Source organism: Amblyraja radiata, chromosome 3, assembly GCF_010909765.2.
Source record: "Amblyraja radiata isolate CabotCenter1 chromosome 3, sAmbRad1.1.pri, whole genome shotgun sequence".
NCBI lineage: Eukaryota > Metazoa > Chordata > Chondrichthyes > Rajiformes > Rajidae > Amblyraja > Amblyraja radiata.
This window is the reverse complement of record NC_045958.1, coordinates 96,523,441-96,539,955: the sequence shown is the minus strand read 5'-3', so window position 1 is coordinate 96,539,955 and position 16,515 is coordinate 96,523,441. Positions and strand designations below refer to the sequence as shown.

Genomic DNA, 16,515 nt, shown 5'->3' with positions numbered 1-16,515 from the left:
GCTGCCCAGCCCTAACTTCAGTACTGACCTAGCAAAATGCGCATTCCAACTACTGCAGTCTGAAGTAGGGTCTCAACCCGAAACGTCACTCATTCCTTCTCTCCACAGATGCTGCCTGTCCCGCTGAGTTACTCCAGCTTTTTGTGTACACCTACTTCAAGTACAACTTCTCCAAGTTTTCACTATTACCTTTAGTTGCCAATTTCTGGAAATCTGCTGACCAGACATTAGGGTCATCTGAAACAGATTTTGTCTTGGACAATTCTTGAGATTATTGCAGTTGTTTGTTCTTGGGAGAACCAAGGCATCTTAACTTAGCCAATATTCCAATTATCACTGCAGATCATTTGGTTCCCAGTAATAGGCGGCACATAAAAGTCATGACCCTTATGGGCCTGTCCCACATAGGCGACTTTTTAGGTGACTGCAGGAGACTATGCAGTCGCCACATGTTCACAGGTAGTTGCCGGGGAGTCGCCTTCATGGTCGCGAGGAATTCCCGCATTCTGGGAACTAGTTGAAAAATTAGAGGCGACTAAAATGAACCTGCCATGGAGAGTAGAATAAATTCTCGTACCGTAGGTGGGTCACCAGGAGGTCCTAATGGGTTGCCAGGAGCTCGAAGGTTCTCGTAGGTTGTAGCCGATGCTGACCGGTGAATTTCATTGGCTCATTTGGGGGAAAAAAAGATAAGCAGTAGTTTTCACAACCAAGGAGAACCGACCGGTAATGTTAATGTCCGCCAAGCTTCATGGCCGTGTATCTCTGGCATCTTAAAAGTTGTCTCCACTCCTTCTCTCCCCTTTTTCCCCCTCTCCCCCCCTCTTTTAAAGGACTTACTGTACATTGTCAAGTCAAGTCACTTTTATTTATATAGCACATTTAAAAAACAACTCTTGTTGGCCAAAGTGCTTTACATTGGTGGAGGTACTAATGTTATACAACAGTGGTTCATAGATTAAGTACATACATAAATACATACATATAGCCCTCGCTCAGAGGACGTCAAGAAAGGCTTGGGAGTAGAGGTGAGTTTTAAGTCTCGACTTAAAGGAGTCGATAGAGGGGGCAGTTCTGATAGGAAGAGGTATGCTGTTCCACAGTCTAGGAGCTGCAACCGCAAAGGCGCGATCTCCCCTGAGCTTAGGCCTAGACCCCGGCATGTTCAGTAACCCCAAGTCGGCTGATCTGAGGGACCTGGAGGTGGTGTGGTGGGTAAGCAGACTTTTGATGTAGGTGGGGGCAAGCCCGTTAAGGGCTTTATATACATAAAGAAGCAAGAAGATTGAAATTTATTCGGAACTGCACAGGGAGCCAGTGGAGAGAGGCCGGGATCGGGGTGATGTGGTCCCTTTTTCGGGTGCCCGTCAGGAGTCTCGCTGCGGTGTTTTGGATCACTTGCAGGCGGGACAGGGAAGATTGGCTGATGCCTGTGTAGAGGGAGTTGCAGTAATCTAGGTGGGAGGAGATAAATGTGTGGATGATCTTTTAGAGGTCATCAAACTGGGGGAATTGTTTTATTTTAGCTATCGTCCAAAGCTGAAAGAAGCCAGCTTTTACCACGGCATTAACTTGTTTGTCAATTTTCAATGCTGAGTCAAATATCACGCCAAGGTTTTTGATGTGAGGTTTGAGTAGTGGGGTAAGGCTTCCAAGGCTGCCTGCTATAATTTTGATTGAGCGGCCGAGAAGGATGACCTCAGACTTGCTCTCGTTTAGTTGGAGGAAGTTCTGCGCCATCCAACACTTTATATCCTCGAGGCAACGGATAAAGTTAAGCAGATTTGATTGGCTTTTGGGCTTCATGGAGAGATAAGTTGTGTATCGTCTGCGTAGCAGTGGAAGGAAATGCCGTGCCTTTCAATGACTTGGCCTAAGGGGAGCATATACAGGGAGAAGATAATGGGGCCAAGGATGGAACCTTGTGGAACCCCACAGCAGGGGCTAGCTGGGGAGGAGAATGAGTTGCCTCTGTTAGTAGAGAAACTCCTACCTTTGAAGTAGGAGATGAACCAGCTCAGGGCAGTGCCGTCAATACCAATTGTGCCTTAATTACAGCGCCAACATTCCTATTCATCGCGGTGTGTGTCTGTATTACCTTGGCTTTGCACCGTGTGAATTTTTTAAACAGCGCTCCCCCCACTTGCCTTGTCCACCACATGCATAATGGGTTGGTGAAGGAAACGATGTGTGTGTGTTCCACTCTGACAGTCGCCTTTCCAGTTGCTGGTTTTTCAGGCGACTGCCGGCAAATTAACAGTCGACGGCAGTCCGCTGAAAAATCACCTAAGTGGGACAGGCCCATAAGGTCATATTTCCTTTAAAGATTAAAATAAAATTATTTCTGTCACAAAGCATGAGGATATGTCCTGCAGTGCAGATCCCCTCAATGTTGTCAGAAAATATTATTATTGTTGTGAACCCAAAGTCCATTGAAAGAAAACTTTAGCTTTATCCCAATAGTTTCTGCAAAATATACTAATATACTATTTTTACTGAGATATTTCTGAAATATTTTAATTAATAAGCTATGTGTTCATCAGATTAAATGTGGATTTCATTGAAGCTAAAAATAAATGTAGTAAAGACTGCCAAAGCCCCAAGGTGTTCCAAATATATTTTTGTGGGTTACATATGGTGATTTGGAGTTCAAGATCTGAAATTCTGATGTTTTTGTTATGGAGATAATTTATATTATTTTTCCTTGCAAGTAGACACGTGTTGAGTTAATCAAACATACTCACTGATCTGGTACAACAGTATTTATTGAGTAATGCACACCACACATTACAGCATGTTACAGCACGGTACAGCAGCAATGACTGGCAGTACATGTCGAGTTGCGATAATATGAATAGTGTGGAAGTAGGTGGAGCTTATAATAATAATAATAATAATAATAATAATAATAATAATAATAATAATAATAAAGCATTACATTGGTTTGTAAGTAAAGTAACCAATCTACATCTTTCCTTATAAGAATAAAATAAAGTGATATATGTGAATAAGCACATTACTAGGTGATGACTGATTAATACAGTAACCAAAACGCTAATAACACATGCAGGGAAGTACAGATGGTTCAAACAAAATCCCCGTATCTAAGGGGTGGCCTACAAACCCGTCCCGCGCACGTATGGTACAGATCCGCAAATCTTCCCTTCACTGGCGAGATTGCCGGGGTCCCATGCAGCGGGAGCACTGGTGAGCCGGGGGACAAACACGGCGAGGCAGGCGAGCGGGGCACTGAATGTGGCGGTGAGGGAGCCGGAGACACAACCAAGGGTTGGTCCACAGCTGCAGGGCATGAGGGAAGAGAAAGTCCATCAGTGGATGGGTAGATCGGACGCGTTGCATCAGAATACGAGACAGCAGGACGTGGTTTCTTCACAGGAAAGAGATGTTGATGGTTGCGTCTGTAGATCCCTCCGTCGGCACTCACCAGGTACGAGCGCAGCTCTTTTGCGGGACGGTGGATGAAACCCAAACGGCCATAACCCTTTTTGGTTTAAAGTCGAACGACTTTTTAAAAATTTTTTTTTTAATTTATCCTTTATTTAACCAGGAGAAGTCTCATTGAGATTAAAAATCTCTTTTACAAGAGAGTCCTGGCCAAGACAGGCAGCAGCACAGTTCCACAGTTACAGACAACAATTTAAAAACAACAGAGAACATATAAATAGAGTCACAGTCAGAACATCATCAAACAAAGCATGTACAGACAGAAGAGCCCGCTTCAACATCATTAAGAAGGGATTTAAATCTGTTTAGAGAAACCAGCTCCTTGAGTTTCAGTTCATTCTGCAGCTGGTTCCATGCGAAGGGAGCAGCATAACTAAATGCCCTTTTCCCCAGTTCAGTACGGACTTTAGGTACAGTTAGTAAGAACAAGTCCTCAGAGCGGAGCTGATAAGTTCCTGTGCTTTTTCGAATTACTTACTTCTGCAGGTATGAAGGAAGAACACCGAGGATAGGCTTATAAATAAGGATATGCCAATGATGGAGTCTGCGGGTGGACAGGGCAAACCATCCAACTTGAGCATACAAAGAGCAGTGGTGCATGAGGGTTTTAAAATTAGTAACAAATCTTAAGACTTGCCCACTGGAGAGAGTTTTAAGTGGTTTGCTGGACATCGAAAAATTGCTTTTGGGTATCGCATTTCAGCTGTTCAGCAAGTGGTGAACGAACCTGCGGTTACAGCAGTTGTTGGGGCAGAGGTAATAATAATAATAATACATTTTATTTATGGGCGCCTTTCAAGAGTCAAGGACACCTTACAAACATTTAGCAGGTAGAGGAAAAACATGTAAGGGGAATGAAATAAATAGTAGAGACATGACTAGTACACAAAGTAAAGACGGAATTCAATACAAAAAACACAGTATCAATTAATGCACAGATGAAAAGGGACGGGGACGTGGGGCTAAGGATAGGCAGAGGTGAAGAGATGGGTCTTGAGGCGGGACTGGAAGATGGTGAGGGACACGGAATTGCGGATCAGTTGGGGGAGGGTGTTCCAGAGCCTGGGAGCTGCACTGGAGAAGGCTCTGTCCCCAAAACTGCAGAGGTTGGACTTGTGGATGGAAAGGAGACCGGCTGATCTGAGGGACCATGAGGGTTGGTAGGGGGAGAGGAGGTCAGTGAGATATGGGGGGGCCAGATGGTGGAGGGCTTTGTAGGTGAGGATCAGGATTTTGTAGTTGATCCGGTGGGAGATGGGAAGCCAGTGAAGTTGTTTGAGGGCTGGAGTGATGTGATGCCAGGATTTGGTGTGGGTGATGAGTCGGGCGGCTGCGTTCTGGACCAGTTGGAGTCGGTTGATGTAGGTGGAGCTGATGCCAAGGAGAAGTGCAGCACGGGTCTGTCGGGACATCAGGAGTTGGGCAGGAGACCCCAATATTGGGTCACGAACGATGTTTCTTAAGTTGAGCAGGTCCAGGTAGACATTGGATTTGGCAAGGAGAGAGCGCTCCGTTAATTGCTTGGCATTCCGGACAGCCCGTTCTGCAAGTCCGTTTAACTGTGGGAATTCTGGACTGCTGGCGACATGGCGGAAATCCCACCGTTGAGCAAAGTTCTTGAAACACTGGCTAGTGAACTGGCTGCCGTTATCTGACAAGAGACGTGCAGGGGCACCGTGTACTGCGCAATGGCGCGACAGCTTTTGGATGACTGCATCGGATGTTATGCTTTGGAACAGGTCTATTTCGAACCAGCCCGAATACGAGTCAACGAGAAGCAGATACTGTTTGCCACGCCACTCGAATATGTCAGTGGCAAGCGTGGTCCAAGGCAGAGGAGGAACAGGGTGTGCGAGCAGGGGCTGCTTCTGTTGCTGTGGCATCAAGCTGTTGCAGATGGCGCAGGCTTGAACTTTCTTGCACACAAATCCGGCCATTCCAGGCCAGAAAAACATGCTCTTTGCACGTAGTAAGGTTGCATCCACGCCGGGGCGACCCCTGTGGATGGGATCAAAGTATTTGTCCTGTAGAGCAGCTGGGATGGCTGCTTTGTGACCCTTGATTATGACACCATCCTCAGTACCAGTTCATCACGAACCAGGTAGTATGGGTGAATAGGAAGTGGGGTGCGATACTGTTTATCCAGCCAGCCATGCCGGATGACTGAGGACAGTAGCCGTAGAGTTGTATTTGCAGCTGTGTGCTCTGCCAGGTTGCTTAGGCATTCTGGCGATACGTACGACATCATCATTACTGTGAACTGGTCGTTTTCAAACGGCTGTTGTTCGTGGGGCTCTTGATAGCGTATCAGCCAGATGCATTTCCTTGTCCCTTTTGTAGACTAGGGTAAAATCAAAACTCTGTAGCTGCATCATCATGCGTTGCAGGCGAGCAGGAGCAGCATGAATGGGTTTGTTAAGAATGGTGACCAATGGTCTGTTTCACCAACCACGGACTTACCAAAAATAAAGTCCTTGAATTTTGTGCAGGCAAAAACCACGACTAGTAATTCCTTTTCGATCTGGGCGTATCGCTGTTCAGTCTCAGACAGGGTACGAGAGGTGTACGCAATAGATCTGCAGTCTCGTTCAGCAGAAGTCTGTGGGCAAGCAGCTCCAAGTCCATATTGGGAGGCATCACACGTGAGTGTCACTGGTAGATTGAAATCAAAATAAGCGAGGGTAGGAGCACTGGACTATTGTAATTTAATTGATTTCTAAAGCCTTCTGGTGTTGCGGGTTCCAAGACCATGCAGTGTCCTTGTGAGTCAGTTGTCGTAGAGGGGCTGATATTTTGCTGAGGGCGGGAATGAATTTTCCCAGGTAGTTAATCATTCCCAGGATTCTCTGCAAGCTTGTCTCGTCAGTGGGAACTGGCATCTTGTTGATGGCAATGGTCTTGGAGGGGTCCGGTCTGAGGCCATCACTGGTGAATACGTGTCCGACATAATGGACTTCCTTGACGGGAAATCTGCACTTCAGAGAGCTTGAGATGGATGTCTTTTGCACGGTCCAGTATTTTTTTTCAAGTTGGCATCATGTTCAGCGATGTCACATCCAGCAACGAGAATATTGTCGACAATGATGGCACAAGGATACCCCGTAAATAATTGTTCCATTGTACGTTGGAATACTTCGCTGGCATCCACAGAAATTTGTAACGGCCAAACGGGTTCCTGAACGTGGTGAGAGTGGATGAGTCGGGATCCAGTGGGATCTGCCAGAATGAACTTTTGGCATCTAGAACGGAAAACATAGAGGCACTGCCTAGCTGAGCAGCAACTTCCTCCACCATGCGCATCAGGCAGTGCGGCCGTTTGATCTGTGTTCAGGTCTCTGGGGTTGATACAAATTCGGATTTCATCTTTGTTTTTCTTTGTTGCAACCACCCTGGTGGAAACCCGGTCGGATGGGTCGGTAACCGTGGCAATGACACCCAGGGACATTATCCGCTGGAACGCATTGTGTACTCTGTCACGCATATGTGGAATGTGATGTGGTGCTCGTACCACAGGAAGGATATTTACATTGGTGATGATGTTGTATTTGTTGGGTAGCTTCCCAAGCTTATCGTCAAATAGTTCCTTGTACTGGGAAAATATCTGCGGGGTGGAGCCATCGGCAGGAGATACTTGATAGCATACTTGATGGATAGCAGAAATTTACCAGTCCTAGATCCTGCCACACTTTAATGCCAAGCAAAGTTGCAACTTTCCCACGGACAATGAAAAAGTTCAGCTTGTGAGCTTGTGACAATAGGTGGCAGTTCAGCTCAGCTTCACCAAGTGGGTGCACCTCCCCTCCCCCGTAGGCTAACAAAGTGACCGCAGTGTTTACAATATGTTCGGCATTTTTGATCCGTGTTAATTCGGATTATGACATGACGTTGCATTTGGCTCCGGTGTCGATCTTTGCAACAGTAATGGTATTGTTGACACGAAGTGAGACTTCAGGGCCGACTTGCTTGTTATGGAAGCAACCAGGGAGTGTATGTTATGACTGTCATCTTCAAGCTCGGGAAGAGCGACTTTAGGAGGTGTAGGTAGCTCTTGGTACTCGATATCAGAATCTTCATGTTTTAACAGGTGCACAGACAGCCTTGGGAGCGAGCTATTCCCACGGGTACAGTAGCATTTAAAGAAATGGTTTCTCCTTTTGCAATAATGGCATAGTTTTCCAAAGGCAAGGCACAGTTTGCGATCCACGGGTGGGACCCGCCACAGTTAGAACACTTTTCAATAAATCTTTGAGATTGTCAAGATGATGTGTGGGGCTGGGAGTGCTGGTTATGGTAGGAGGTGTCGGTAGCATCAACACGGCATGAGGAATGCGGTCCAGGCCCCATTGATTTAGTGTGAGAGGTCGTGATCTCAGCAATATGACAAGCATGCTCAGCTAGGGCCAGGGTTAGTTCAGTATCACGGAGTAATTCATCACGTACTTTATCACTGAGGATTCCACCCACCACTCTGTCACGGACGAGTTCATCACGCAGTTTAGCAAAATGGCAGCGTGCAGCAATATGTTTCAGATCGCTGATGTAGTCTTCCACAGGCTCACCTTGTTGCTGGTTTCAAGCAAAAAAATCAGTACGTTCCAGTATGTTGTTGGCGCGAAGTTCACATAGCTGTCAGAATTTAGTGAGCAGAACCTTGGGATCATCAATAGTTTCAGCAGGTACCACGATCTGATTGTTGCGATCCAAAACTGCAGGAGTATAGTCGAAACGCTCTGCTTGTTTGATAGCCTCTGGGCCAGCGACGTTGAGATGTATAGGGGCACGGTGTTCTGGTGGAACGTTACGATGAGCAGCACAGATGTAATGGTTGAAATCACGCTCGAAAATCCGCCAACGTTCAGCAAGGTCTGAGTCAAAAATCAGAGAATCAGGTTTACGGAATGAGCTGGCCATGGCAACACGAGAAGAGGAACAAAACAGGTGAAAACAAAACACTGGAAATAAATAAAAACCGATATACTTAAAAGCGGAGGGCGTCAACCACATCTGACACCACGTTGAGTGTTTCAAACATACTCACTTGTCTGGCAAAACAGTATTTATTGAGTAACGCTTACAACACACTACAGCATGTTACTTCGACGGTATAGCAGCAATGACTGGCAGTACATGTCGGGTTGCAATAATATGAATAGTGTGGTAGTAGGCGGAGCTTATAATAATAAAGCATTACATTGGTTAGTAGATAAAGTAACCAATCTACACATGCAAATGTATGCAAACATTGTGATGTACAGTAAAATTTTTCTTTAACAGGTTACATGTATAGAGCAATTACCTAAAGAAGATTATACCTTTCACACTTGGAAATTAGTAAATCATTCATTACTGCTGTGACATTGAAATTTAATTTGAGACGAAAGCCATTCTAATTATAAACCTGACTCAGAAGAACAGCATATATTGGCACTTAATTATGTGTTTCAATAAGTTGTGATCATGTTTTAATTATAAATCTGCTTATTTGCAGGAGCAGTCAAGGTTTCATGCACATGAAGCTAACCAGACACAAGGATAAATACATCTTGGGACAGAACAGCCTTCCATTTGATAGTGTTCCTGAGGTCATACACTACTATACAACCAGAAAGTTACCCATTAAAGGAGCAGAACACTTGTCCCTCCTCTACCCAGTAACGGTTCGAACACTATAAGTCGTTGCCCTGGTTTAGTCCTTCCTATGGAGAGGAGATTCCTCAATTACTTTGAACTATATGGATGGACTAATGCAAATGCAAATTGAGACCCTGTGGTTCCTGAGTGAAAACAATAACATTTATTTTGTGGTACTACTGACCTATTGCATGGATATGCTTTTGTTCAAAGACTCATCTAATATAATTCAAAATTGTTAACAATATTTTATTAAACCATTGAAATATTGAAATACTTCCCTGTAAATGTCAAAATTTAGCATGGTGATATAATATGATGCATCGTACTCCCTAACCTGCTACAATGATGCAGAGAGATTTGACTTATTTGATTATTTATATGTAAATACTTTGTCCTAATATATATATATATAAAATATATTTTTTTCTTCTGGCACAATGTATTGATGCCTGTGAAATGTTACTTAATGCATTTTAATGTGAGATAAAAAGAAGTTTAACTTTGTATGAGAATATTATTTTAATTAGAATTTATGATGGAGTACAAAAGATGCAAAATACAATCATAATTGGAGAGAGACTTGCATTTATTTTCCATCTTATGACCTAGATGCACCAGCATGCTTTTTAAATGCCTTCCTGAGTACTGTCATTCACATTGTAAGCCAACCTAGCAATTAATTTTCATAAATAATAATATGGCTAAAGAACCAGATTTATTGGTGATCATGTTACATGCCAAGGAATATTTTAATAAAGCTATGAGATATTTTGTGTCCAACTTAGATATGTTTGTCTCATTCCAAACTCGGTGGTGATGCAGTAAGTTTTCTGGTAATTATTTAGCCTTGGTTATGTATCAACTCTTAAAAACGTTAAACTTGTTTTTATCCCGCCACGCGTACTCATCCAATACAACATATACTTCTGAAGACTAATTATGCCAAAAGAGTCAAGTCAAGAGTGCTTAGTTTAGTTTAGAGAATACAGTGTGGAAACGGGCCCTTCGGGCCACTGAGTCCGGATCGACCAGCGATCCCTGCACATTGACATTAACACTATCCTATGCACACTCGGGACAATTTTACGTTTCTACCAAACCAATTAACCTGCAAGGCTGAACATCTTTGGATTGTGAGAGGAAACTGAAGATCTTGGACAAAACCCACGCAGGTCACGGGGAGAACGTACAAACTCCCTGCAGACAGCACCTGTAGTCAGGATCGAACCCGGATTCTGACGCTAGAAGGCAACAATTCTACCGTTGTGCCACCATGCTGCCCAGTGTTTCATTGTCATATTTAATGTCAACGGAGCATTGAATTTCTTACTTGCAGAAGCTTAACAGGCCTGCCAATGCTTTCACATCTATGATTTCTCCATAGAATTGAGGATTATCCAAGATGTTTCTCATTTTCTGCTTTAGCCTCCTGTGTTCCCTAATGTCGATGGGCATCACTTTTCAGTTAAATTGCAACCAACATATACTAAGTGGACCATGCACTATTTGGACCTCATTACCTATTTTCTGATCCCCCAACATTGCCCAATACCAGGAACCAGAGCAAGTCTCATTCACAAATTCTTCTGGGAAAAATTGCTGCTGATGTCAAATGTTCTGTCCCCAACAACACTGAAGGTCTGAACACAGTCTGAAGAAGGGTTTTGACCCAAAACATTGCTTATTTCCTTCGCTCCATAGATGCTGCCTCACCTGCTGAGTTTCTCCAGCATTTTTGTCTACCTTCGATTTTCCAGCATCCGCAGTTCCTTCTTAAACACAAAATAGTCAAGATTTATCCTGATGTTTCTGAGAAAATTAAAAACACATCTAGATCATTAAAACATAAAACAATACAAAAATAACTTTAAACGTGCAATTGTCTTTTTTTCTTTTCCCACATGAAATTGTTAAAGTGAATGTTCCTGGTCATTTGCATGGGAACCCAAAATCTTTCTGGCACGTTGGAGAAATACTGACAGCGCTGGCAAGAACTACCTAAATCTAAGCCTCAATGTCTACACACACTTGCTGACAACTTTTACCATTGATACATGACTATTAGACCTTGGGCCGCACATCTAAAATGAGTCTAGATTTTAACTTTTGTGACCCATCTCTGGTATCTAGATATTTGGCACAGATTTTGATAAAAAATCATTGAGAAGGAATTCATAACTCGTCAGTGCAAAAAGTTGCACACTAATTAATTAAGCTAATCACTAGTTCTATCTATACTGATGTAAAAGCTCAGTGGTATCAAAGAAAATAATATTCATGACAAAGTTTATATGTCAAAGAACCATCTACTCTTCATCTGAATATTCTTCATCAGATTCCAACTCTTTTGTAGTAAGAGAGTTTCTGCAGTCAACACACTTACATAATTCAGTACATGGCACACCATGCTGTTGACATGAGCATCTTCCTTTCCCTGTAGTTGACTTCTCACAGCTAACTTTCTTGCATGAACAGTAGGTTAGTTCTAGCAAGGTGCCTGGGGCAGGAGGCAGATTACCCCACTCAATGTTTTAGAAGGAGTATCCTTCCTTTGGCTTTCAGGTATGACATCCTGGGCAACTGACCGCAGATGCTGATGCAGCTCGTCAGGCACATCAACTTTCCCAGATTCTTTGGGCTGACTGCTCGCCCCGGTGGTCCATGCCAAAAAGATGTGCAGTTCAGCGGGAACAATCTCTTCAGCCTATCTAATGTTGCGTCTTCAGATGTTGGGGGCCATTGGATGGGTTTTAGTAAGTTGACGATGCTGTTCTGCATAATCTGGGCTGCATGAAACATGTCTCCGAGGTGATGGGACAATGATCCTCGTTGGTTTTCACCGACAATTTGACTGCTCTCACTGTCCTCACTTGAATTATCTTGTACAACACCTTCAACCAGCTCTTCAACAGTGATTCTACAAATACAATATCACTTTCTACTTGCCTAGATGGCCTTGTAAAACATAAGACAGGATGGGATCTCTTCAACCTTGCCTTCAAGCAGCCTGTCTTGTGAGATGATGCATCCAAGCCCTCAACCTCGAACCTCCTTGATGAGAAATTGATTAAGTTTAGCAAGTCTTAAGATGTCTTTGCCATGGATGATTCTCTCCTCGATGACTCTCTTGCAGAAACTAGAGGAGGACTTCTCATTCACCTGCTGCTATCTTGTTTACTAAATTTTGTAAAAATAGTGACAACTTTTGTGTATCTAAGATAGCATGATTTATGGTATCTTGCTTCAATAGCTACAAGATCTCTATCTCTTATGTGTAATAGCAATGCTTCATCTTGCTTCATGGTGGCAGAACTTAGTAACTGCCCCCCATGTTTTTTCACATTGTACTAATTTCTCTACTTTTCCTTTACCCGTGGCTTGTTCTTTGATGTACTTTGAGCCTTTACTGATGATGCAATGCACTGGTAGGACATGCCTGCGGTCAGGGGGCTCGACAGTAGCTGTTTGTTGACCGTCACTTGTCATGGACCGAAGCAGTCTCTTTGGGGCCCACTCATGTGGTTCGCCATCAGGAACTATTTCTTGTGGGCATTCACCTGCGTTAGGCTTTTTAGCATCTGTGGATTGAACAAAATTAGAAGAGGAAAAACAAAACAGAAAAGGGAAGAAAAGTAAAATAATTCAACATCCTCAAATATATTTTCATTGTACAAAATAACAGAATATGACCATGAATACTAATAAATGTTGATTGAGTCCTATCATATATTTCAGTGCTATTAGTAACAAACTTTGAGCATCATCCAAAACTACATTTAAGAGCATATAGCACATTTGTTAAAATGTTTATTTACATTCACTTTGGTCACTATGTCCCAGTTGATGTTTAAAAGTTTTTTTAATAGGGACACAAATTTCACACATAACATTGATCTATTGACATAATTTCTGTAACTATAAATCCTAGTGATATATTTATTTTATATAGTGACATGTATGTAAGCATACTTAATGCTTGATGAGCTCTGCCTTTTTATTTATCATTCTTATTTCACAGTTCACAACATCATAACTTTACAAAGATAAAATTAATTCATTGTTCTATACATCACTGACTTCAAAGCTTATATTGTCAGAAATGTGCCATTGGACTAACTACGTTCATGAAACCTTTTCTTTGTTAGAATATGTGAAAATATGCACTCGAAATTTATAATGGAACAATTCAGGCTGTCTCGGTCAATTTCTGATTTTCATCAGATTTATTTAGCATGTTCTAAATCAGTTGTAAAACAAAGTTATCAGCAAGTGGTCAGCATTACTTTCTTCCTTTGAAACATTGCTGTAGCTCGATTTATTGTTGTAATGTTGCAGAAGTGACGATAGCACTCGGCATGATAACCCGGGATACACTGCCGCCTCCTAATAATAGATACAATGATACAGAGAGTGGTGAGTGTGGAATTCTCTGCCTCAGAAGGCAGTGGAGGCGGGTTCTCTGGATGCTTTCAAGAGAGAGCTAGATAAGGCTCTTAAAAATAGCGGAGTCAGGGGATATGGGAAGAAGGCAGGAACGGGGTACTGATTGTGGATGATCAGCCATGATCACATAGAATGGCGGTGCTGGCTCGAAGGGCCGAATGGCCTACTCCTGCACCTATTGTCTATTGTTTATAAAAAGGAGACAATATGGACCCCAGTCGCCCTTCCAGGCGAGGCAGCTTCACATGTCCCTCCAACCACATCTGCTTTTGGTGCTCCCGATGCAGTCTCTTCTACAATCCTTAATCAAAGTTGGATTTTAATCTGTGAGTATATTCTTTGGTTATAAAAGTATGCAAATGTTTTCTATTCCATTTCGTTTAAGATATAGTTTAATTCTATTGTAGATTCATTGATGGAGGTTTAAGAGAAATCGGACTAGGAAGCTGGCAGAGTATTTCGATCAAAGAGCAGTGAAACAGTAGCAGTCAGGTAATGTGCATTTTAAAATTATGCTTAACTGCATCCAAGTGGCTAGGAATAGTGCTTGACTTGAAACGTCAGATCTCTCGTTCACTGACGCTGCCTGGCCGGAAATTGAAAACTTTTGTAAAATATATGATGGACGTCTTATACCTATTTCATCAGAAACATCTCTCCCTGAAAGACACTCTCATTACGTCAGATGCGATGGAATGAGAAGTGATGTCCAGAAAGAAAACAAGTCCAAATTCACCGTAACGTTTTTGTAGAGAACCCAATCATAAATAAGATCTTGAGCAAAGGCAAATGTTGCTATTTCCATGCAGAACCACCTGGGTGTACCAAATCTGGATTCAAATACATATGTGTCCAACTGTGGAACTCCTAAACTTATTCATGGAGTCACAGAGTGATACAGCATGGAAACAGGCCCATCAGCCCAATGTTCCCACACTGGCCAACATAAACCAGCTACACTAGTGCCACCTGTCCTATCCATGTACTTGTCTAACTGTTTCTTAAATGTTGGGATAGTCCCTACCTCAACTACCTCCTCTGGCAGCTTGTTCCATATCCCCACCACCCTTTGTGTGAAAAACGTACCCCTCAGATTCCTATTAAAATCTTTTCCCCTTCACCTTAAACCAGGGCTGCCAACATTGGGTGAGAGTTGAGAGTGAGAAATTGCGAGGGAGCGTTGCGACCGGGGGGGGGGGGGGGGGGGTGGATGGGAGGAGGGTGTTCAGGTTTTTTGGGTTACGGCCCGTGTGCCGTAGGTTGCCGAACCCTGTCCTAGATGTTTGGCCTCATTGTGGTCCTCCCCATGTTTTACAACCGATTCACCTGGTTAGTTTTATCTCCGTCTGCTTCATGTTGTCGGCGGCTGCACATCCAACCAAGAAAGAAGAGAAGAGAAGAGAAGAGATGCGACGTCACTCACAGCCGCCAACTGACGCGCTTCCACAGACTGCACAGATCGTTGTGATATGGCCCAAAAAGACAAACGGTGCAGGGACTGAAGACAGCGTGAGAATTCTGTCATCAGCATGAGAATTGGATGAAATGCGTGACTCTCACGCTCAAAGCGTGAGAGTTGGCAGCCCTGTCTAAGGCCAGGATGTGACAACAGACGCACAGGGAGACACATACACAAAGGAAGACACACACACACACAGGGAGACAGACGCACACACACACAGGGAGACAGACACACACACACACAGGGAGACAGACACACACACACAGGGAGACAGACACACACACACACACACACACACACACACACACACACAGGGAGACAGACACACACACACACACGGAGACAGACACACACACACACACACACACACACACACACACAGGGAGACAGACACACACACACAGGGAGACAGACACACACACACAGGGAGACAGACACACACACACACACACAGGGAGACACACACACACACAGGGATACACACACATACACAAAGGGAGACACATACACACACACACACATGGGAAGACACACACACACATACAGGGATACACACACATACAGGGATACACACACACACAGGGAGACACACACACACACACGGGGAGCCACACACACACATGGGGAGCCATACACACACATGGGGAGACACACACACACACATACAGGGATACACACACACACACACACACACACACACAGGGAGACACACACACACACACACACACAGGGAGACACAGACACACACACACACACAGGGACACACACACACACATAGGGAGACACACACACACATAGGGAGACACACACACAGCGAGACACACACAGGGAGAGACACACACACAGGGAGACACACACACACAGGGAGACACACACACAGGGAGACACACACAGGGAGACACACAGACATGCACACACACACAGGGAGACACATAAACAAAGGAAGACACACACACAGGGAGACACACACACACACACACACACACACACACACACACACAGGGCACACACACAGGGAGGCACACACACAGGGAGACACACACACACACAGGGAGACACACACACAGGGAGACACACACTCACACAGGGAGACACACACACACACACACACACACACACACAGGGAGACACACACACACACAGGGAGACACACACACACACAGGGAGACACACACACGGAGACACACAGACATGCACACACACACAGGGAGACACATAAACAAAGGAAGACACACACAAAGGGAGACACACACACACACACACACACACACACACACACACACACACACACACAGGGAGACACACACACGGAGACACACAGGGAGACACACACACACACACACACACACACACAGGGAAACACACACACAGGGAGACACACACACACACACACACACAGGGAGACACACACACAGGGAGACACACACACACACACACACACACAGGGAGACACACACACAGTGAGACACATACACAAAGGAAGACACACACACAGGGTGACACACACACAG

The 16,515-nt window shown here is 44.1% G+C and overlaps 1 protein-coding gene across 1 annotated transcript in view; it reads left to right on the top strand.

The window, feature by feature from the left end:
• Positions 1–9,883, top strand: part of shb (SH2 domain containing adaptor protein B) — an 86,386-nt gene extending 76,503 nt beyond the window's left edge. Inside the window, exon 6 of the mRNA XM_033018406.1 lies at positions 8,954–9,883. Within this exon, the coding sequence (XP_032874297.1) occupies positions 8,954–9,137 (184 nt within the window). The 3' untranslated portion in view covers positions 9,138–9,883. The remainder of the gene's footprint in view (positions 1–8,953) is intronic.
• Positions 9,884–16,515: the final 6,632 nt, after the last annotated feature.